Source organism: Boleophthalmus pectinirostris, unplaced genomic scaffold (genome assembly GCF_026225935.1).
Source record: "Boleophthalmus pectinirostris isolate CB_2022bp ecotype Guang Dong unplaced genomic scaffold, ASM2622593v1 HiC_scaffold_14, whole genome shotgun sequence".
Taxonomy (NCBI): Eukaryota; Metazoa; Chordata; class Actinopteri; order Gobiiformes; family Gobiidae; genus Boleophthalmus; species Boleophthalmus pectinirostris.
The window spans coordinates 13068422-13089889 of record NW_026571047.1 but is presented as its reverse complement, the minus strand read 5'-3'; the positions used below and the strand labels follow the sequence as shown (position 1 = coordinate 13089889).

At 39.7% G+C, this 21468-nt stretch overlaps 4 protein-coding genes across 5 annotated transcripts in view; 1 reads left to right on the top strand and 3 right to left on the bottom strand.

The window, feature by feature from the left end:
- Window positions 1-363: 363 nt before the first annotated feature.
- Window positions 364-1266, top strand: LOC110159738 (myeloid-associated differentiation marker-like protein 2). The gene has a single exon (XM_020924348.2). It carries the CDS (start codon window positions 364-366, stop codon window positions 1264-1266), a length of 903 nt encoding a protein of 300 aa, XP_020780007.2.
- Window positions 1267-1287: 21 nt separating this feature from the next.
- On the bottom strand, window positions 1288-3944 carry LOC110159739 (putative protein MSS51 homolog, mitochondrial). Of its 2 annotated transcripts, none has more exons than XM_055150603.1 (6): window positions 3399-3944; window positions 2899-3048; window positions 2687-2811; window positions 1995-2558; window positions 1817-1910; window positions 1288-1740 (listed from the first exon to the last, which is right to left on the bottom strand). In XM_055150603.1, coding segments are annotated over exons 1-6 (1137 nt in total). In that variant the 5' UTR covers window positions 3401-3944; the 3' UTR covers window positions 1288-1538. The 2 variants fall into 2 exon arrangements, with proteins under 2 accessions (XP_055006578.1, XP_055006577.1); XM_055150602.1 differs by having other exon boundaries at window positions 3642-3944.
- Window positions 3945-4090: 146 nt separating this feature from the next.
- LOC110159741 (putative protein MSS51 homolog, mitochondrial) lies at window positions 4091-13034 on the bottom strand. Its single transcript, XM_020924351.2, has 7 exons — window positions 12894-13034; window positions 11929-12097; window positions 11696-11845; window positions 8613-8737; window positions 7584-8147; window positions 5027-5120; window positions 4091-4535 (listed from the first exon to the last, which is right to left on the bottom strand). The coding sequence occupies exons 2-7, from the start codon at window positions 12090-12092 to the stop codon at window positions 4325-4327; spliced, it is 1308 nt and encodes a 435-aa protein (XP_020780010.1). The 5' UTR covers window positions 12093-12097; window positions 12894-13034; the 3' UTR covers window positions 4091-4324.
- A 1051-nt stretch (window positions 13035-14085) lies between these two features.
- The window catches only part of capn15 (calpain 15), a 49048-nt gene continuing 41665 nt past the window's right edge, over window positions 14086-21468 (bottom strand). Inside the window, exons 8-12 of the mRNA XM_020924224.2 lie at window positions 19912-20073; window positions 19031-19266; window positions 17898-18067; window positions 17088-17266; window positions 14086-16377 (exon numbers count right to left, since the gene is read on the bottom strand). Of these exons, the coding sequence (XP_020779883.1) occupies window positions 16200-16377; window positions 17088-17266; window positions 17898-18067; window positions 19031-19266; window positions 19912-20073 (925 nt within the window). The 3' untranslated portion in view covers window positions 14086-16199. The remainder of the gene's footprint in view (window positions 16378-17087; window positions 17267-17897; window positions 18068-19030; window positions 19267-19911; window positions 20074-21468) is intronic.

The window sequence follows — 21468 nt, the reverse complement described above, 5'->3', positions numbered from 1 at the left end:
TGCATTCAGTTATGAATGAAGTGAGGACAATGTACAATATGTTTGTGTATTCTATTATAGTATTCTATTATAATAATTATTATTGGCTGAACCTTTTTATTATAATTTACTCAAACAATTGAACAGGATACATTAGCAACTATATCTAATTAAAGAAAGAAAAACATTGCTCTTATGCAAGGCCAGATCCTATACTAAGCTCCTTTTGGAATCTTTATTCATTTTCATTTGTGAATACTATGCAAACTAGACAGTCAAATAGTGAGTGCAATAAAAGACCATGTAATTATCTTGGCATACTTCACTCTGCACAGCTGTGTGGTGAGGTTCTTTCACTGTACACTAGACCTGAACAGACCAGGGATGGGCATCCTCGATCAGATCAAGGACACCATGTCACAGGCGGTCTTTACTCCGTCCTCTCTCTTATCCGGTCGAGGTGGGCTGCACATGGCTCAGATCTTGATTTCTCTTGTCACTTTTATTGTGTCTGCTCTAAAAGGATCCAGCAGTCACACATATTGGAACTATGCCATGTTCACTTGGTCCTTCTGTCCTCTCATCACCTTGGTCATCACAGTTGTAGAGATGTTTAAACTCCATCTCCTGCTCAAGTTATGTATGGACTGGTCTGATTTCACCACTGGGATGGCCATGACGTCCGCACTCATGACTGTCACTGTGGCTATCACCTATGTCAACTTCTACTTCTGCTTTACTTGCATTCATGGAATAATTGTGAGTATATTTGCTATTTTGAGTGGATTACTTTACTCACTTGAAGTCATAAAAGACAAGTTTATTGACAAGAAAAAGGGCAGTTACTTGGCAGCACTCCCTGGATTCTTCAAAGTGATGGAGGCCTTCGTAAGCTGTATGATTTATGTGTCTCTGAGCGGCTATAGAGACAAGCCAATGGTAATAGTGTGTGTGATACTATACATCATTCCCTTCCCCATCCTCCCTCTCATCATTGCCACCAACATCCTGAAGAAACTTAAGAAATGTCTGCCGTTCAGCCTGGACCGTTTTGTCTTCATCTTCTTGGTCATCTCAGTGTTAGTTTATGTTTTTACAGCTATTGTCTATCCCATTTTCATGTTTAAGGGCAACCCCCGTCCCAGTGACTGTCCTCCCAGCTACTGCATATGGGCTATTCAGTTCATGGTTGCATTTTTCACTTATGTTAATCTCATTCTTTTCACATTGGATCTAATTTTTACACTACTCGGTATCTGTGGATTTAAACGTGAGTGTGAACCTTAAGGTTACCTTTGGAGTGCAATGTAACAATGTCAATATTTATTTTAAATTACATAAAAATAAACATAGTTAAGAAAATGTACATTTGCGTAACAGTCATCTATGGTACAGTAACAGTGCATTTACATATGATAGAGAATGCAAAGTACATTTAAAATACAAAAAGTATGATAAGAACATTAGAGACAATAAATGCAGCAGAATTTAAATAACAGAATTATGACAAATGTAAAATATAATAACACAAGTAAGGAAATATCTAAAGCCCCCAAGCTTTAATCTTCTGGCTCCTCAAACTCCACGGTCTCCAACAGGCCCTGGAAGCAGAAGTAGTGCGAGTTACAGTAGATTGGAGGCCTGTTTGGTGAAGAGCCCACCACTTCAGGTTTGAGAGATGTGAAGGGGTTTGCTCCACTCCCCTTCATGTCCATCTCCAGCTCCTGGAGGATCTGCAGTGAGTAGGTCATCTCTGTCTCACTGTGGACATTTAAACAGAGTTAAAACACAAATACTAATTATCATCACTCTAGGTTTACTATACTACTACACTTACGTGACTGCAGTGAACAGGGCAGGAATCTCATAATCCCTGAGCAGAAGAAGAGTTGGAAGCCATCCTTCATCCAGACCTTGACTGGCATCAAAACCTTTGGAAAGATTATGATATATGTGTGTATAAGAATTTCCATGGAGTCATGAATCATTGTGTGATGTGTGTGTTATGTCCTTACCAGGATTAAAGCCCACCACCAGGTCTGGCTTTGCTGCCTCCTTCTTTTCCACCACATTCTCCCAGAACTCATGATACAGGCCCTTGTATGCACTGATGAAGACCCTGTGCCTAGGTCCAAACGCACGGAGAGGAGGCCTCACCACAGGCCCATTCATGATTTCTGGTCCCACAAGGACCACCTCTATTCCCTGGTGTTCTGAGAACATCTTGCTGAGCTCATCATAGTCTGTCAGTTTGGCTCCCAGGGTCTCAGACTGTCCTGCTCCCACCAGGTGAATTGTGAGAGGCTTTTTATAAGGGTTCAGCCCAAACAGCCGTATTCCCCAGGCGATGGTCATTGGTCGGGACATGAACTCACTGGTAACTCTCCATAAGGACTGCTTAAGGTCTTCATCATCAGGACGGGGTCTGCCAGCATCTATCCACAGCTCCTTCATGTTGTTTCCATTCAGAATGGGCTCCAGGCGTGGGGTCAGGTCACCTTGCATCGCCAGCCAGTCGTCCCAGCCCTTTATCTCTGACTGAGGCTTAGACCATTTTTCTGTGGGGAACGGGAGCTCACCTGATGATGATAAAATAAAAATGTTTATTTAGTTTGAAAACAGTGTAAATGGCAGATTCAGAATTGCTTTGTGTTATCTTCACTTGATGTAGAACTACACATATAGTGATCCATAAATCAAACTGTACCCTTAAACAAAAGCCACTCCACAATTCTGTCGATAGCAGCCAGTCGCAGCTGAGAACAGAGCTTCTTGTGTTTGGGCCAGTCCTCTTTCTGACAGTCTTTACAGCAATAGTACACATTGAGACATCTAGAAGAGCAATAGAGTGTGTCTAAATTGAAGCTATGGGCATATCAGAAATGGGTTATTAACACTACATAAGATTTATGGTTCTACCTGGAACAGCGCTTCATGGACTCAGGTTTGGACAGCTGGCTTGGTCTCTTCTCACAGTGTGCACACACTTTGTAGGATTCCTCCATCCTTTCAAACATCTCCTTCTGAGTCTTGAAGGCCATCGGTTTAGCTTTGGTCTCTGCCATTGTCCTGGAAATAACAAGGATTCATCATTTACTCATTTCAGTTCGGTAACACCTGTAGGTTTTTTGATGTCTCAGAATTAACCAGTATTAGAAATATTAAAAGATTCATCTAAAACTGAACAGAAGAAGTATAATAAACTTTTATTTTGACTAAAATTGTAATCAAATTGTAATCAATGTAAAGTTTCAGACAGGGTGTTGAGCTAGACTGTGTTTGCCTATAGACTCCTTTAGTTCTATAAATAGCAAAGCACAGCTGCTGTAAGAAAGGACAAAGCTATGGGCTCATTGGATAACATTTAACAACAAAAGATAATCTATGTCTACATATGTACATGTATACAGTATACGCACATGTATCCCACTTCAGCGTGACGACAACTATCTCAGAGTAAATCTTCAATGAAAGATGTTGTCCACTTCCTTTAACAACTCAAATAACTGGCTACTGGCTCTACACGTCTGTGGCCATCTTGAGCTTGTCCCACCAAGCAAGTTTCCCACGTCTTTTTTACAAAATGCAAATGCTTGAAATTTAAGCAACAATGAAACTGTTTATTACTTTGAGCTCAAACACAGTGGGTAAAAGTGACTTACTTCTGTGTATCCGTCATTTGAAAAGTGTCTTCATGTGCTGTGGAGTCCCAGCTCCCCCTCTCTCTCTCTGACATGCGAGTGCTGAGTGGGGGCAAAAATACCACCTGTGCTTTTCCTTCTAGAAAACTCTCACAAGACCAGATACTTCCAGAAGACACTTGAGCTACTTGAAGAATGCAGTCTTATATATGAGGAATATGACTGAAAGCACTGGTACTGGCAACCCAGGTTCAGAATTAATGTTGTGACTATAGTTTCCTTTTAACCAGTAAAGCTATACGCTACCAAAAATCAGTAGGGTCTACAATAATAAATAATGCCTTTCAATATGATAAATTATAGAATTAGAATACATTAAATAGTAGTGAGCATACTGGACAGAAATCTCTCTACTGCAGTTTTTATCCAGTAGATGGCAGAGTTCACTGATATCATTGCCCACAGTAGAATATAATAAAAATAAGTTCATTTATTTGTGTTTCATTCTTAACGTATGCACTAGACTTCAAATAATCAGTTATAAATCCAGATTACTGTAAACACATAAAAAATAATAATAATAATAATAAGATTTGGATCTGGTAACATACACGTGGAATTTGGAGCACTGACACAATCGCAACATTCATCTAGAATTTATAAACTTATATTGTCCATTTTTTACTCTGACTGTGGAGGGTTCTTCATGAAGTTTCTGGTTGTGGTTCCTCAAACTCCTTTCGAGGCAGCAGACCTTGGAAGCGGATGTAGTGGGAGCTGCAGTAGACCGGCTTTGTGTTTGGAGAAGCCTGGACCTGCTCGGGTTTCTGAGAACTAAAAGGGTTTGCTCCACTGTCCTGAATGTTCATCTCCAACTCCAGCAGGATCTGCAGGGAGTACTTTAGCTCATTCTCACTGCAGAGGGACAGATACAAAATAGTGTAAACAAAACAACTGTGAAATTATTACATTGTACTCTACAGACATATGTATTATATTAATTTCCCACCACAAGAGGGAGTACAATCACCATGTTGTCAGTGCAAGTCACTGACTGCAAGCAAAATGTACCTGCATTAAGGCAACTGTGCCCATATTAAATGAACAATAGGTAAGGTATGTGACCCAGTTTCCAGCTATGCGTAGGATTGCACGTCATTTTCAGCTCAAATGCAGTTTCCATTATTCATACAAACAATGTAGTGCCCAGACAGATTATATGCACTTGTCGAATTATGACTAATTCGCTACGTTTTTAGAATCATTTCAAATGGTACTAATTCTCTCTTAGAGGCACAGGTTTTAATGAAATTCCTTAGTTGTGTAATATCTCAAAATTGGGTCTTTTTGTATGATTAAAATAAGCTTTCTTTGTGAAGGATGCAGTGAAGTTGTCAGACACCCACTTGAAGACGGTGAACAAAGTCGGGATGTTGTAGTCTCTGAGGAGCAGCAGAGTCGGCAGCCAGCCTTCGATCAGACCCTGGTTGGCATGGAAACCTGTTGTACGAAACAATGCAAAACAAGTCATAATGAGAACTATGTCACTCATGGCTAATGAATTATAGCCCAAACATAGCACAGTGAAGGTCTACAGTAGATAATACGCACCACAAGTCGCCTTTTGAGAAATCAGACGGAGAATAAATTGTTAACAAAGTAGCACTCTTTTAATGTTTTACAGCCAGTAATTAACTAGTCCCCTGAACATCCAGCTTGTGTTGTCTTTGTATTCATCCTAATTAGAAATCTTAAAGGTGCACTATGTAACTTTTTGGTTCGGGTCTGTCACCTTTTTTTTTCTATGGATATGTTACTGCTCTGCTTTGAATGTTCCACAATATGATATTAAATAGATCTGCCTGATATTTATTCAGCTACAGATGGTTTTGTTTCTCAAAAATTCTGACTTTGAGCGGGGTCGCCTCTCCACAGGTCTAACCAGTAACTTGGCCTGGTTTATTCTCCACAATGATAGAAATGTTTAAGGAGATACATTTCGGACAAAGCAATGACATCACCATGCAGAAAAGCCTTGGACAGACCCTTCACTGGAAAAGTTACACAATGCACCTTTAAGTCTTAACTAGATTTTAAAGACATCATCATCTTCCAAAACAGCTGCCACAGTTTTCTTACATTCTTGCACATTAACACGAGCTATCCCAGTGCCACTGCAGCTATATATAAACAGGTTTGGTCCAGTGAAATCCACCTTACTTAAGAGTCCACAGCTTGAAGACAGAGTTGGATTTTTGAAAACAACTGTCACTCAATACATTGTTTTAGACAATGGTGTTGCTGTGACAAGTTACAAATCTATAATCACTGGTCATCACATCGATAAAGCTTAAACGGCACTGAAAGCCTGAAGCACAGAGGGGGTTGTGTCATATTTCATACTTTCAACAAGATGTTCAGGGGAGAAAATTAATTAAAGGGCCCATATTGTGCTATTTTCTAATGTTATGTGTTTTCTCATCACAAACATACCCAGAGTTGTGTTTTGTTTCATTCACACATGTTCTTCTCTGTAACAGAAATCACTCTTTTCTTCCTTGTGATGTCAGGCAAGTAGTATTCCACTGTGTTTGTAAATTCCAAACTCCTTCACTAGAACCATTTGGATAATTTCAGCCCTGGAATTGCCCATCTCTATTGACTAAAGGTCAAATGTAACTTCAAAACTACCACTACATGGCATCACAGGATAAAACTGAGCATTTTGAGCTTTGGAGATGTACAGAGCCTAATAATAAATGGTAACTCAAACATGTGAGTCGATTTTGCATAATATAGGACATTTAATATACCAATAATTACTGAATTATTTATATTTTGTACACTGGATCATGAAGATTTTTTTTTCTTTTTACTTTTACTATGTAGCATACTGATTCAATATATCACATCTACACATAAGACATAAGTTACAACAAAATCATTTCAAGCTAGTTTCAGTGGCATCAAGATGATGGAGTCTATGCACTCTTGAGGATGACAGGTCTCTGTATATGTAGCTCCTAGTCTCTTTTAGAAAACCCAGCGACAATTGAAAAGAGGTTACAAGTACAGTTGGGACAGGGTTAACCCCCTTCACTTTGCAGCTTCTCAGCTCTACAGGGAGGCATGAGTGGGGAGTGAGCTGAGGTACTACTTTAATAAAGACCACAGGGAGAGAGGGCATGTGACTGACGTGTTTGAACATAAACATAATACAATAGTCTATTTTTGGATGTGTTAAAGACAAAGAAGTGAGGTCATTGGTTTTCTGAAAGGTTGGCCAGTGCATGTCTTATTCATTGATACACTGATGAATAACATTTTCTTTCAGTGTATTCTGGTAATACTTTGGGAATATCATGTTTCTAACTAGAACATATATTGGACTGGAAAAAAATTGTCCATAATCCTAATTCCACATTTGAGAATTCAATTTTTGTATATTTCTTCTTTTTTCCAATTACCACCATTTAGCACTTCAAACATGAATTAGTTTGATTAAAAAAAACATAATGATAACCAGTGATGGTGGTTAAAAAAATATTTTCTAAGAGAATACTGAATATGTGCTTTAAAATGTATGTTCTAAAATACTCATGTAAAATTCTGTTACATGAGTACTGTATTATAATACTTACACTCACAGCTGCATTATATTACTGTATAAAATGTGACATAAGATTAAAGCAACTTCAAACAACAAATGTACGTTTCATCAAAATTGCACATAGACACAACACAAGAGCTGTGTTTCCTATTTCTCTTTTACTAATTCTGTGCAGTTTGATACACATTTTAAACTTCAGTCATTCAAGTCTAAAATGTGTATTCAAGTACAGCAAATTATTCCTTTGATTTGAGTCAAGTAACTGTTCCGAATACCACCAAATGTAATTACTCTTTCTCTTTATACATTTTTTTTGTTGACTTCCTAGCACTGATGATAACACAAGTTCTTACCAGGATGAAAGCCCACCACCAGGTCTGGTCTGGCGGCTTCCTGCTTCTCCACCACATCCTCCCAGAACTGATGGTACAGGGCTTTGTACGCACTCATGAAGACTCGCTGCCTGGGCCCGAACGCCCTCAGAGGGGGCCTCATTATGGGCCCATCCACCACCTCGGGCCCCACCATCACCACCTCGATGCCCTGGTGTCCTGGAAACATGCGGCTCAGCTCATCATAATCTGTCAGTTTGGCCCCCATAGTCTCATTGTGGGATGCTCCTATGATGTGAATGGTCAAGGGTTTGGAGTACGGGTCCAAGCTAAATTGCTGCATGGCCATTCCCACAGTGAGAACTCGGGACAGAAATTCACTCTGGATGCGCCATAGGGACTGTCTGAGGTCTGCATCTTCAGGGCGAGGATGGCTGGCGTTCTTCCACAGCGTCTCCATGTTGGGACTGGCCAAGATGGTGTCCAGTCGAGCGCTGAGGTCGCCCTGCATGGAGAGCCAGTCATCCCAAGTCTTCACATCACTCGTGGGTTTAGTCCATTTGTCAGTGGGGAACGGGAGGTTTCCTGTCAAAACCCAAACATAATTATTAAGACTGTGTAAATGTATACACTTTAGAGGTTCAAAACAGTGGATCTGTTGTGATCTCATTTTAAAGTTAGGTATGTATTTAATCTAGTTCTATTTAATAAAAACATTAAACACCAATGGAAATGAGGTCAAATAACACAATAAACATGATTTTTTATATTCTGCAACTTGACAGTGGAAGACATGTATATTTCACTTTATAGTGGGGATCCCTGGGCCGTGCCGTGGTTATTTTTGGGGTCCCATTCAGTTCAGTTTGAGAACTCCTGGATTAAAAAGACTTTCTAATTAAAATTTAAAAATCACTTTGGTATCAAAGAACAACTCTGAAATTAGAATTCGCTTGAGGTTTTGTTTCCACAGCCTCTTAAATATGCCTCATTAACAAGTATGATATTTAAACTTTACCACTTTGATAATTCTTTCATTTCATTACTCACCGAGGAACACGAGCCACTCTACCAGTCGGTCAATGGCCACCAGGCGCAGGGTCTTACACACCTTTTTGTGCAATGGCCAGTTGTTCTTCTGACACTCTTTGGTGCAGTAATACACGTTCAGGCATCTGGGGGACAGAATTGAGTCATGCATTTTAATAAAAGAAGAAAGTATCACACATCACTCAGTCACTCAGTCAGAGCATAACAGTGCTTGACCAGTAGTGGATTTGGTAGATGACATGTGTCTGAGCATAGCACTGCATGAAACAGAAAAGCACAAAAGTAAGTTTAGCCCTCTCCACAGACTGTCAGGTCATCCCTGGGTCAGATCAGCTCACCATTTGGTTTCATCCTTTAACAGCTGTGGATGGGAGTCCACTGCTGAACCAGGAGGAGAAAGCCCTTAACTCTTTCACCTGTCCGTGGCCAAAATACTGGTTGACTGACAGCTCAGTACAAAAACCCGGTCTGTAGATGCTTGGTACACAACATTTTTATTAACTGTTTAAAAGATATTGCAATTTTGTTTAGCTGGAATTACAACAGGGGAGATGTTTACAAGTCTCTCACAAATAAACCTAGACATCCTTGACATAAACATCATTGGTTGAGCAATCAGACCCACAGATTGGCTGGTGTGATTCCAGCTGCCACAGATGAATTCTGTCATTGTGTCCTTGGGCAAGACACTTAACCTACCTCGCCCACAGTGTCTGTGTACATTGGTGTGTGAATGGGTGAATAGTTCCGTGTTGTAAAGTGCTTTGAGTGCCTTGAAGGTGGAAAAGAGCAATATAAATATGTGACCATGACCGTTTACTGACACTTCTCCAGACTGAGGTCAAACATCTCATACAACACAGCACCTCTTCACCTGCCCTGCAAAACCAGCAAATCCATGTGCAATCTTTCTGGACAGACCCCAGAGGAGCTGCAGAGTTCCTGGGACTAACTTAGAAGACAAGGACGAAAGACGGCTTGGGTTACAACAACAACAACAACAACAACAGACTCCTGAAAATGTGCTATTTAAATCAATTTTGTGCTTTTTCTTGAGTTTTCAGACGATCTTAAAACTTTTTTGTCTGTGTTTGCTTTGTCACCATGGTAACTGCATGTAAAACAACCCCAGCATGATGTAACTGCAAAGTATCAATACAAATGAGCAGTCATACCTCCTCCCTTCCATCTATTACTGGACCAGTGGAGAGTCTTTAGAATGCTTTAAACTTGTGACACAGGATGAATTGGGGCCACTTTTAGCCCCCTGATAAAAGCGTTTTGATGGATTAGTACTTAAACACCTCTTTGTGCGCCCGGTGCCGATGTGTTGTCCGACTGAATCTCCTGTTGGATTATGGGTCTGACTGCTGCTGCCAGCTGCTCCTACCCTCTGAGGCCTGTGATTTACATCCAATCATATATCAACGGCTGTCTCTCTCAGGGCACATTCTGGGCATACTTCTAGACATAGAACAAATTTCAAGTAGACCTTTGAACTGACCTGGGCATTTTGTGGTCCATGGGTCACATTGTAAAAATTATTATAGCATACTAATAGTAATTTTTAGTTAACAGTGCACTGTGTAATTTTTTGGTGGAGGGTCTGTCAAATGCTTTATTTCTTTGTCTAGAATGTTTCACAGTATGGCATTAAACCTTTCTATCCTCAAACAAGCAAGTTACAAGTCAGATCTATAGAGAGCCAACCCCACTCACAGCCAGAATGTCTGTTTTTCTAGGAATTTATGAGTTTTAAAACCAGCTGTAATTTAATAAATGTAAAGTAGAGCTGTTTAATGTCATACTGTGAAACATTCCAGGCAGAGCAATGACATTTATATCATAAAAGCAAGCAGGTGACAGACCCTCCACCCGAAAAGCTACACAATTCATCTTTATATATAACATTGGTGAAACTATTTTAGTCTACAAAAATAACACTACTTTGATGATAGCACTAATATCATACTCTTTTCCTCAGTGGCCTTATACTCTTGGTATTATGTATTATTAACCTTACAAAATAATCTTGCAAGAGAAAAACAATGACAATGTTTGATTTTGACCACAGTATGACCAATCATAATAAACAGAGAATGCAATCAATCTGGGGCATTCCTTTGGGTGCATTGCAAGTGTAGTCTTACCATTTGGAATCTGAGAGAGAGCCTTTAGGGACCTCCAAATAAAAGCTAAAAATACACCCTAGTCTACCCTGGTCACAATCTATACTACTGTGTGAAATAGTCTATAAGTGTCGTAACCTTATACGTTGTTAGTCAACAGACATTTGACGGCTGCTGATGATAGCGCGATGACCTTCTAATTTCTCCCTAAAATAATAAGGATTAAAGTGTATCAGTGTTAATGTGGCAACATTTTAAGTGGCTCTGTCAAACAGATCATAGAAGAGTGCCAGCCTATGTAAACCACCAAAGCCATTATGAATACATGGGTACACCGACTCCTGTGTGATGAGTAGCCCATGCTAATTAAACAAAGAAGTAAGCCCCCAGAATTATTGTTTCTGTTCAGGACAAGCACTCATTTATTTTATGGGTTTAATTTATTTATTTATACCTATTTCATGTTTTTCATGTTTAGGTCCTATATTAAACAACATTGTCTCACTTTAAGCCACGTTATAACACTGTTACCTCATCATAAACATACCTCGAGTTGTATCTGAGTTACTTTTTATTATTACTCCAAAGCTCAAAATGCTTTGCTCCACCTTGTGATGTCATGAAGTTACCTTTTGTTTGATTTTGTTTTACCTTTTGTTTAGTAGAAATTGGGAATTCCAGGGCAATCCAAATGATACTAGTGAACGTGTATGAAGTTTAAAAACACAGTGGAGCACTTCCTGTATTATGACACTATGACTTTTTCTGTCTGACAGAACTCAGCCACTGGTTTTGTAAGGTAAGGTTTGCCAATTAAAATGTGTACAAATAAAAAATAAAAAGTAAAAAAAAATGTAAAAAGTGCATTTGGATTTCTGCTAAAATACTTCACATGAGTCTTCAACACCTTCCTCACTTTTCCCTGTTGTGTGAACAGATCATTCTTGCACTCACTTGATGCAGCGTTTGAGGCTCTGGCCCTCGCTCAGATGCTCTGGGAGTGCATTGCAGCCAGTGCAGAACTTAAAGGTCTCCTCCATCTTTTGGAACATCTCTTTATAGTTTCGAAAAGAGATTCCTTTGGGCTTCCCCTCTACAGCTGCCCTAAAAATACAAGAACAGGAAAAATCTTTAAAATGGACAGATTTGGAGAGGCAAAGCTGTATTTCTTTTTTTTTTTCTTTTACCGATATTCCCCATAATCTTTCATGTTGAGTTTGTTGAGGATAACTTTAGAAAGACCAGGAACGTTGGTGTCCATGGAGAAGAAGCCGGACATGTCAGAGAAGACACTGTCTGTGTTTGGAGCGAAAGACTGAGGGAGCGCTGGGATCTGGTCTGCTGCTGCCATGATTTCTACAAAACAATAACACAGCTCTATTATTTATTAGATAAGACATTTATTTAGATATTTGACATCACATGTAGGCCTGAGGTTTTAGTGAAGACGTACAGGGGGACTTACCTGGCCAGCCTAAACCACATGCTGTCAAAATGAACATCATGTAGAAGGGAGTGGCTAGTCAGGCAAGGGAGGGACAAAGAGCACAGGTCATGGCAACTGAGAAGAAGCAGCTCTTAACTACAGTATCAGCCCAAATATTTGGAGCTGACAGACACAAAGAGTGCCAGCAGATTTTTACATCATGACTCCGGAGTGGTTTAAAAAGCTATTCTTGATAAGCACTGGTGCAGCTGCCAAGACACGCACAAATGAAGGATTTTATGAGGCAACACATGTTCATTCACAGTTTTTAACACATGGGAAACACTATATGGCTTTTCAGTAGAGAGGTCATCTGTAATCAAACGAACTTAAGCCTGTATTGGCAAAACATTAGGCCTGCCAGTGTGATAGAAGTTTTAAGTCAATAGTGAATATGTCTGGCCTAAATAAGCAAGTTTTGAACTACTGCAGTTTGAAAAAGAAAAAAATTCTAATAAGTAGGCTATAGCACCCCAGCTCCTCCGCCTTCACTCGTAAGACAGCACTGCACTTTCCACAAGAAACCTTATCACATCTTCAGAAAAATCTTCCTATTTTCTTAGTTTTAACTTTGAAACTCAATATCTCCTTATCTCTGTCCCACGTGACGAAAAGTCTGACGCACAAATTCGTGATTTGCAGCAAAAAAAACCTAAATTGCCCTACCTTTGACTGGAGAGTTTGGAGGTGTGTGCGTCTCCTCTGCGTGCGCGTCCAGAACAGATTGACATCACCTCGTGCTGCTAATGACACCCCCTCATGGTCCACACACACACACGCGCGCGCACACACACACGCGGGCCTATGGGACTGGTGCTGGCGCAGGGTGCTGCCTGCTGCGAGGGGAGGCGGTGTGCGGCCGCCCTGGGGAGACCATCAGCGGAGGGGGCGACCAGGAGAGCGGAGGAACCAGAGCCGAGGCCAATTTTAGAAAAAACAAGACGCTCCTTCAGACGGCTGGTGCAAGGGGGCGTGGTCACGACTAAAGGGTCAGTAGTGGTGCAGTGGTTTTACTGGTTCCCACTTAGCTTTGTCTAATAATACCTCCTAATTCAGGTATTATTAGGTAATCAAATGCAGAAGAAGCCTATACTGTCAATTATGTCATGATGTCCAAAATCCTCCAAAATATTTAAATATATATTTAAATGATTTACTAAAGAGTTTTTCTTATTCAACACAATTTTACTTCCTTTTAAAATCTGAAATTATTCAGTACCCTGTGGTTAGTGCTTCAAACCCCAGAGGGTCATTATACTACTCTTTGAAACACTTAAGAAAAATTGTCCTCAATTTTAATGGAATTAATATTGGATCATTTGTACTGTGCAGCTGAAGGTCACTGACTGAGATCCCGTTTTGACCAAAGACCAGGTACAATGGGGCCTCATGGGACCTGCTGGTCTCACAAACACAAGTAAAATTGTGACTTTGCTGTGTAAAATATGAATTTCCACTGTATCAAAGACAGTTATTTTTGCCTGTCTCCAAGAGTTCTCCTCTCAAAAATAGCATAAATAAAATCTACAGGTAAAAACAATTATTGACATGTTTTGTTTTTGTAAAGAAAATTAAATCCAAGTCTATCTCATGAGTGTGAGTAACTGTCAACAACAGGTCTGAGTCATCACTCACAAGTCCAACTTGAGTCACGACTCAGGAGTCCTGAAATCTGAGGGTGAGAAAATACATGAGCTATTACATATTGACTTTGAGTCTTAATCTTAAGTTGTCACACCTCTCTTAATCAGAAATGAGAAAAAGTAAGTAAATACATAAATAATTACAGAGCAACAGAAGTATATGAGTCAGCATGACTAAGCCCAGATGGTCATTACCAATAACAACAAATGTCGTCTTTAGTTAAAAAATTTATTTGGTCCATTGGAACCTGAGATTGAAAATTAAACATACATTTGTACACATGAAGCCATTTTATCCCCAGACAAAATTATTAAAATATATCACATTCATTGGAGATCCATTTGTTCAGCCAAAGCTGTAATATTCATTGAGCTGCTGAGTTTGTGGTTTATGCTTGAAGTCTGTACAATTTACAAGAAACCAGGCAAAGGAGAGAAAGAGCGTTTCTGTGGAAATGCATTAGTTTGGAAGATGGCGGCAAAAGTAGAAAATACTCTTGTGAAGATGTCAACCGAGCTGGGACTGTTGCAGTTTTCAGTGCAGGTTTCCAATCAACTTTAAGCATTTTATTAAGCATTTAAAATTATTCATAAAACAGACCTACAAATCATTTACAAATAAATTAGTCAGGACAATCACACACACATACGTACAGGGCAATCTGCATTTTAAGTTCTCTTTGGAAAACATTTGTACACATAGCTTCAAGTTTTAAGTTGCCATTATGCTATGGTATACATTTTTACAAAACATAAAAAGTGGTTGTGCGAGGAGAGGGTAGGACTGCACTGAGTGCAGTAACAACGGACCTTAAAAGATCGACTGTAGTCAAATATTAACCATCATTGACAACAAGACGTAGAATCCATGTAATACTCAAGTTTATCCATCCTTTTCCAATAGTAAGACACAAACTTCAAAAGTGCAGTTTTCGTACCATTTTCTGTTCCCTTGTCCTCAGTAAACTATGGACATCTGTGGTGATGACTGAGGGATGAGGGACACAACTGGCCTTAAAAGAAATTCAGCTACTTATGCTTATGTTAAATACGCTACTATATGGTGACAGCATAACGTGTAATACAATGTTCAGACCAGGTGTTCACATGTGACACAACACAAGATGTCTGTGTAAAAAAACAACAAAAAAAAACAACATGTTGTTTAATTCTATTTAGGCCATTACTTATGCCACAGAAGACTGACAGAGAACTGACTCTAAGGACAGTGTAAAACCTATGCCAGATCAACCAAGGGCACACATGGCTGTGGGAACTGCCAAGGAAATGATTATACTAATAGTACATAAGGCAAGACAAAACCAATGGGTGTAGTTAGTTTCTCAGTTTAGAGAATAAATGAGGCATGTGTAAAATTTGAAAGCCTAATAGTTTGTAAATGTATTAGATAATAGTGCAGTAGTGTGTATTGTGTATGTAGCTTCATCCTACGGGAATCACGTGTGAACAACAGGTCTGCACATTCATTTCACTTTAAACTGAAGAAATCTGTCAGGTGTATGTGTTAAAATGAGACAAGCTAAACAGCCTTTTACAAATTTCCCCAGAGCCTTCGCACGACAAATTAGGAGCGTGCGAGTCGGACCAGCGTGTGTTCTCTTGTGGGGAACATAATAATTTGTTGGTATCAAAAAGGAAAAAACAAATCTTTAGAGGAGTGACTGAACATGTCATCACCACAATGCAGAGTGGAAAATCCAGCAAAATCCACCAGTTTTGAATTCAGCTAAATATATCACAGATTTAGTCCTGAGCTAGAAATGATCAAACTAGAATAATGACAATACGTAATGAATAATGGCTTTTCCTATCTTAAATGTACACTTATATGTGAAATGACTGTATACAAAACTGATAAGACTGAAAACAGATAAACAGGACATATATAGTGGTGTTTGGCTCTTTCAGTACCGCATTTGTATTTCAGCTGTCCAATCAGGCGATGGGGATTCCCGAGGGGGCTTGCTGATTGGCTCCTAGGGCTTGGGCCAGGAAAAATGGCTCAGTAGTTACAGCACTCCACCCTGACGTCTGTGAAGCTCATTGAAATCCAATATTTATTCTTCGTACAGCACGTATACAAAATAAGCAGTAGTAGTCTGGACTGGATTATATAGTCCTGGTCACTCCCTCAATTTTTACTCCGAAATGGCACATCCCTAATCCCAGATGGATCTTTTAGGGAGGGTTTAAGAATGCCTATAAGCACGTGAACCCCATACATTCAGTAATACTTGGTGCCTTCCAGTGCTCGGACAGTTAATTGCTTTATAGTTGATTAAGTGTGCGTTTATTTTGTGGGCGGTGGTCATAGCGGTCTTGGGCGATGCAGGCCATCAATATCTGGGGTCAGTTGCGGGCTGTGTGTTGCCTTGGTGGGGGTCCAGTCTCCCAAAGAGGCTTGAGCTGCTTTACGGTGAGCCAAGCGGTGAGTGATGGAAAAACCAGCGTTCCCCTCCAGCTGTGAGAGCACCACCAGCACCTGCCTGCAGAGGGAGACAGAGAGTTAGACCTCGTTTTACTTTTTCCTATATGGCAAACACGGGGTTAACTCCAGACCCCAACAATAAGTGCTTCATCAGTTGTGTAATTTCCTGATGCAATCTGAAGAACAAGAATATGATAGCAGGAAATGGGAAGTCTCATTTACACCTACGATGTCAAAGCAATTATCAGACGCCACTTGACAATTCCATTTGCGATGACCGTGCTGCTAAATAGTCCTTCCTCCAAACAGAAAGGGAAATTGCCAGGGAACATATGAAACTCAGAAAATGACTGCAAAAGGGAATGGTTTTCTATAAAGTATTACACAAATTTGGCTTAATATTATGTCGTGTTATGTAAAAGTTGTAGTAATAAAACATACTAATGCTAATGTAAGAATGGTGTATTCAGTGGGACATGAGTTTAAGATTTACTTATGAAAAAGCAACTAATTATTGCTTTAATAGTCAGCTACTAAGAAGTAGTTGACTAATAAGTGGTACTACATTTTTCTGATTTGGTGACAAACTAAACATATTTATTGTGAATTTGAGACAACACTAGTCCACATAAAGATAAATCTGATAAATTGTTAAAGCTCCACAAATATTGATCATAGAGGAAAAAATACAGCTAAAATAGAGAAAAACTACTTATTAGTCAAACAAGCCAGAGCCAGTTCTTGAGGTGTGTGAATGTGCGTGTTTACCGGTGCAGAGGTGGTACACTGTCGATGGTCTTGAGGCTGCCGCGTGTTGACACCACGTTAAAGCTGTCGGTGCAGTCACATGACACATGGAGGTAGTACTTCGGGTGGCGATTCTCCACCACCACGATAAGCCCCGCCCAGCCGTGGGTCAGGTAGTAGCAGGTCATACCTTCTCGGCCCTGAAAACAGACAAAAGGGGAGAGATTAGTGTGAAATAACATGAAAAGCAAGTACCAGTAGTTACATTCTGGATTAAGAAAATGGATTTGTAGAGTAACTCTTTGGAAGACAGAGAGCAATAAATTTACTTAAATATTTAACATTTTCATCTTTGCCTTTGACACATTACTTTGCTCTTTTATCTGAGTAAATTCTATTTCAATCATCTGATAACATTAGAAATCAGATAATTTTTAGTGTGCTTATAAAAACAGATTAGCATATTTTTAGCCATATGTTTGTGTAGCGGCTGTCATGAGAGTCCCACATGGTCGGCCTCCTACAGTGAGCAGTGAATTCCTGGAGAGCTGAACGCCTGAATCATTTAATAAAGATGAACCCAAAAAAACAGAAACAGTCATCTTCTGAAATCCCAGCCAAAGTGGCAGTATTCTCAACAAGGCGCTGGTTAAGAGAGCCAGCAAATGTGCCTCCAGGAACACGGGTGCCAGTTGCTGTTATATGCATTTACAAGCACATGTACAAAGCTCAAAGTGGATTTTACAGTTTTACAACCCTTTCATATTCAAAAAGATGAGAGCGTTTGCCAGTAAATTGTCTGCTGCTTTAGAACAGTAGTCTGTGTCTCACCTCGTGTCTCTCTCCCTTGTTCTCAGTGAGGAGGATGATAGCATCGGCCAGAGTTGTAGCAGTAGCCTCCACCTGCTCCACCATCACCTGCCGAGAGCTGTAGATGGCCAGGATGTAGCCGGGAAAGTCCTGGCTGGGTCTCCTCACTGCTCCACTAGTGGGACTCGAGACTGCACAGGAGTCAAATGTTTTAAATAATGAGCAAATATGTAAAAGGTAGAAAACAGAAAACAGTAGTCTATGGCTGCAGCTTTTTGTGCATTTTAAGATTAGTAAAATGACATGTAAACAAATGTAGGTGTGATTTTTGAGATGTTTTTTGTGATTGCAATTAAATTTGCAATATGCGTTTAAAAGTATGATTCTGTTCAGAGAGTACACTATAAACAACTTCAGAGTATTCAGATCTGAGAGAAGGCTGAAATCTGACCAGAGAAACTAATACAAGAATCCCATGCATTTAATAACAAGTTTTAAGTCCATTCTACAAGATTTTCAATAAAATATTTAGCAACATTTATTATTTATTATCTAAATAACTGCAGTCTTTGCTATTTGACAATTGCAGCACCTAGATTCAATTATAATTAATTGTGCAGCCTTAGCAAGTCATTTAAATCATTTGAAATGTCCAGAAATCAATGATGATGATCAAATTTGAGTATGCATATTAACTAAGTCACTGACAGATTGAAAATGTAATGGTAGTAGCTCATAATACAAAGCACAGAAAGAGGCAGTAAAGTATGCATCTACATTAAATAGATTATAATATGGAAACGACAAGACGAATGCCATTTACCAGTAATTAAGTTGTAAACTTAATGTTAATAGATGGCCTTGTCATATCTTTTAATGGGAACCACTACATGGGTTGACTGCTAGCATTGTTCTAACAGAGCACGTTTTCGGCAAGGTAGCTGTTGTTGAAATGACAGCTCATTTAACTGTAATATTTTACCTCCTGGTTTTATAATCATGTCAAATAAAATTCAAAATGAGCCATAACTCTTCATCATCTGATAAAATATAGTTGTTCTATAAAAACAAGATTAGTAAACATGTCTCTTATTTAAACTGTGTCCTAACGACTTCACTTAATGAGTACATTATTTAAGAGCGGGTGCACGTACTGGGGGTGGAGGGCCCTGCAGAGCCGCTGGCGTTCATCTGCCAGTGGTTAAAGGCACAGCACACCACAGCGTACTCTCCAGGCTCAAGCATCACATCACAGCCCACAAACTTCTTGACGGCCCTCTTACTGTGGGCCAGCAGCCGGCCCAGGGTCAGCTTATTACTGCTGCCGAAGGACGCGCGGAAAACCATGATGCACAGGTCCAGCAGGTGACTGTCGGCTGTGTCTGACCGCCTGGAAGAGAGACCAAATCTGTGTGTTAGACGGAGAAGATACTTTATACTGGGCGCTTTTTAAAAGGGATGGAGAACAAATCAGTGCTGATATGGATAATTGTGGATTTGTTCATATTTGAATGAGAGAAAAAAAACATTCTGGTACATGGGTTATTTCCAATTGGTCAGTGGTGTCTTTTTAAATGAATGAAGTGAATGAAAATGAGAAAAGAACAGCAATTGCTCTAGAAGGTGGCTGTAGGTTTACACAATCTTAAGTAGAGAATTAAAGTATCATTGTTACTAAAATAAACTTTATGGCAATTTCTGTAAATTAAAGTTATAGAAAAGTTTGAGGCAGCACCTAGCCCAACAAAATCATGCCATTTAATTTGGAGTGATTCTAGCTGATTCTAACATAGATTATGTTCCCTTTTGTTTTCTTTTATATATGTGAGTAGTTAGTTAGTGTAGACTGTAGACTGTAGAGATATCCAGGGAACGTCCAATTCAACAATTTCTTTCTCACAGCTTTAATTAGCCAAATGTTCATAAACTGAAAACTACACATTCAAATCCAATTTTAAGCAATTAGCCTTTGGAACCATGGTAACACTTCCCATTATCCCCTTGTCGAAAGGAGATAATGGGAAAGCCTATTTACCTGCTTCCCTCCTGAAAGAGGGCAAACTCCAGCGCGGTCCTTTCCAGCACAGTGAGCGCAGTGACAGTGACCGGTCCACTGGCTTTACTGGGGAAACAGCCCTGCAGCCGCACCTCCTGCCAGTCCGAGTGGATCTTACAGATGTCTACGGAGTCAAAGTACCTACAAGAGCAAGGGGAGGATGTGCATGAGTGTTTGTGTAAGAAGTATATTAAGGGAGCGCTCAAGTGAAACACCAATTTAACGGGCTAATGTCGCAGAGTCATGAGCACGGGTCATCAGTATGCATCACAGGCCACTCCTTAAACGTTAGCATTGCCTCAGAGGGGGCTGCTGTACAAACACCATTTACCTCGCTAACATACAAGACTGCCTTCTTCAAAGACACCACCCAAGGGACTACTTCTTTCATTTACCTTGTTGACTTGTGTGTTTTTTTGCACATTTCTTTTTATGTGACAACTGTTTTACATCTCTTTTGTCATCCAAAAACACAAGAAAATAACTTTACAAAATCCTACATAAATACACTGTGATACATACTTTAAGACAATGAATTTATCATTATTCCTTCTTATTCGAACATTGATAATATGAAATAAATAGCTATTGTTTGGCTAAATGGCTACACTATGTGTATATGTGTATATATATATATATATATATATATATATATATATATATATTTTGTATGTATTTTTCATGTTGTGTACATGTTGTGTTTATTTATTATTACCATTTGTACTGCTCTTTGTGATTATACTGTATATATTATAATGTGTCCAAATATTTTCCCTTCTGGATGAATAAAGTTTGTCTAAGTCGAAGTCTAACACTAGCAACAAGTCTGTCTAAACAAACTACATCAAAGGAAAAGAGGACAGCGATGATGAAACGCTCTTATTGACTATCTTAAAGTAGCTGTCCTGTCCCGGTCAGTGAGAGCACTACATCTCTCATACGCCACAGCGAGCTCCCAGATTATTTGTCTGTCAAGAGAAAACAATAAACAGCCTGCAGACAAATGGGATCTATGTGGAGGGCCGTGTGCATTTCTTTGGATGGAGCGGCTCAGGAGGACAGCCCCAGTGGTCTGCCGGGACTTATTGCGAATCTTATTTAGTGAGACAGGGAGGGCCCGGAATAAATGACCTCCCATTCACTTGTACTGTCTTTAGGCAAACCTGGGACGCTAGAGCCCTGACACACTCCATCAATCACACCAGTGGTCCAGGCTAGAAGTAACACAAGCCTTTATATAGCCTGAACTCAGTAATAAAATTGAACATGCTTTGATAGATACACAAATAATTAATACAAATGCAGACCAATAGCTATAGAATGACACATGAAAGCTTTAGAAATACATGAAAGCGCTGGGGAAATATTAGCTGATAGTTGAGTCTTTGACAAAATGGCAGGATTAATTTTATGCAGCAAAACACATTGTGAGCCAGGACAAGCCCCCGCCTGCCAAATCCCTAGCAACCAGTGCACCAAGCAAGACTGTGTCGACTCTATATAGACAGACAATGTGCTAAACAACAGCTAACGCTC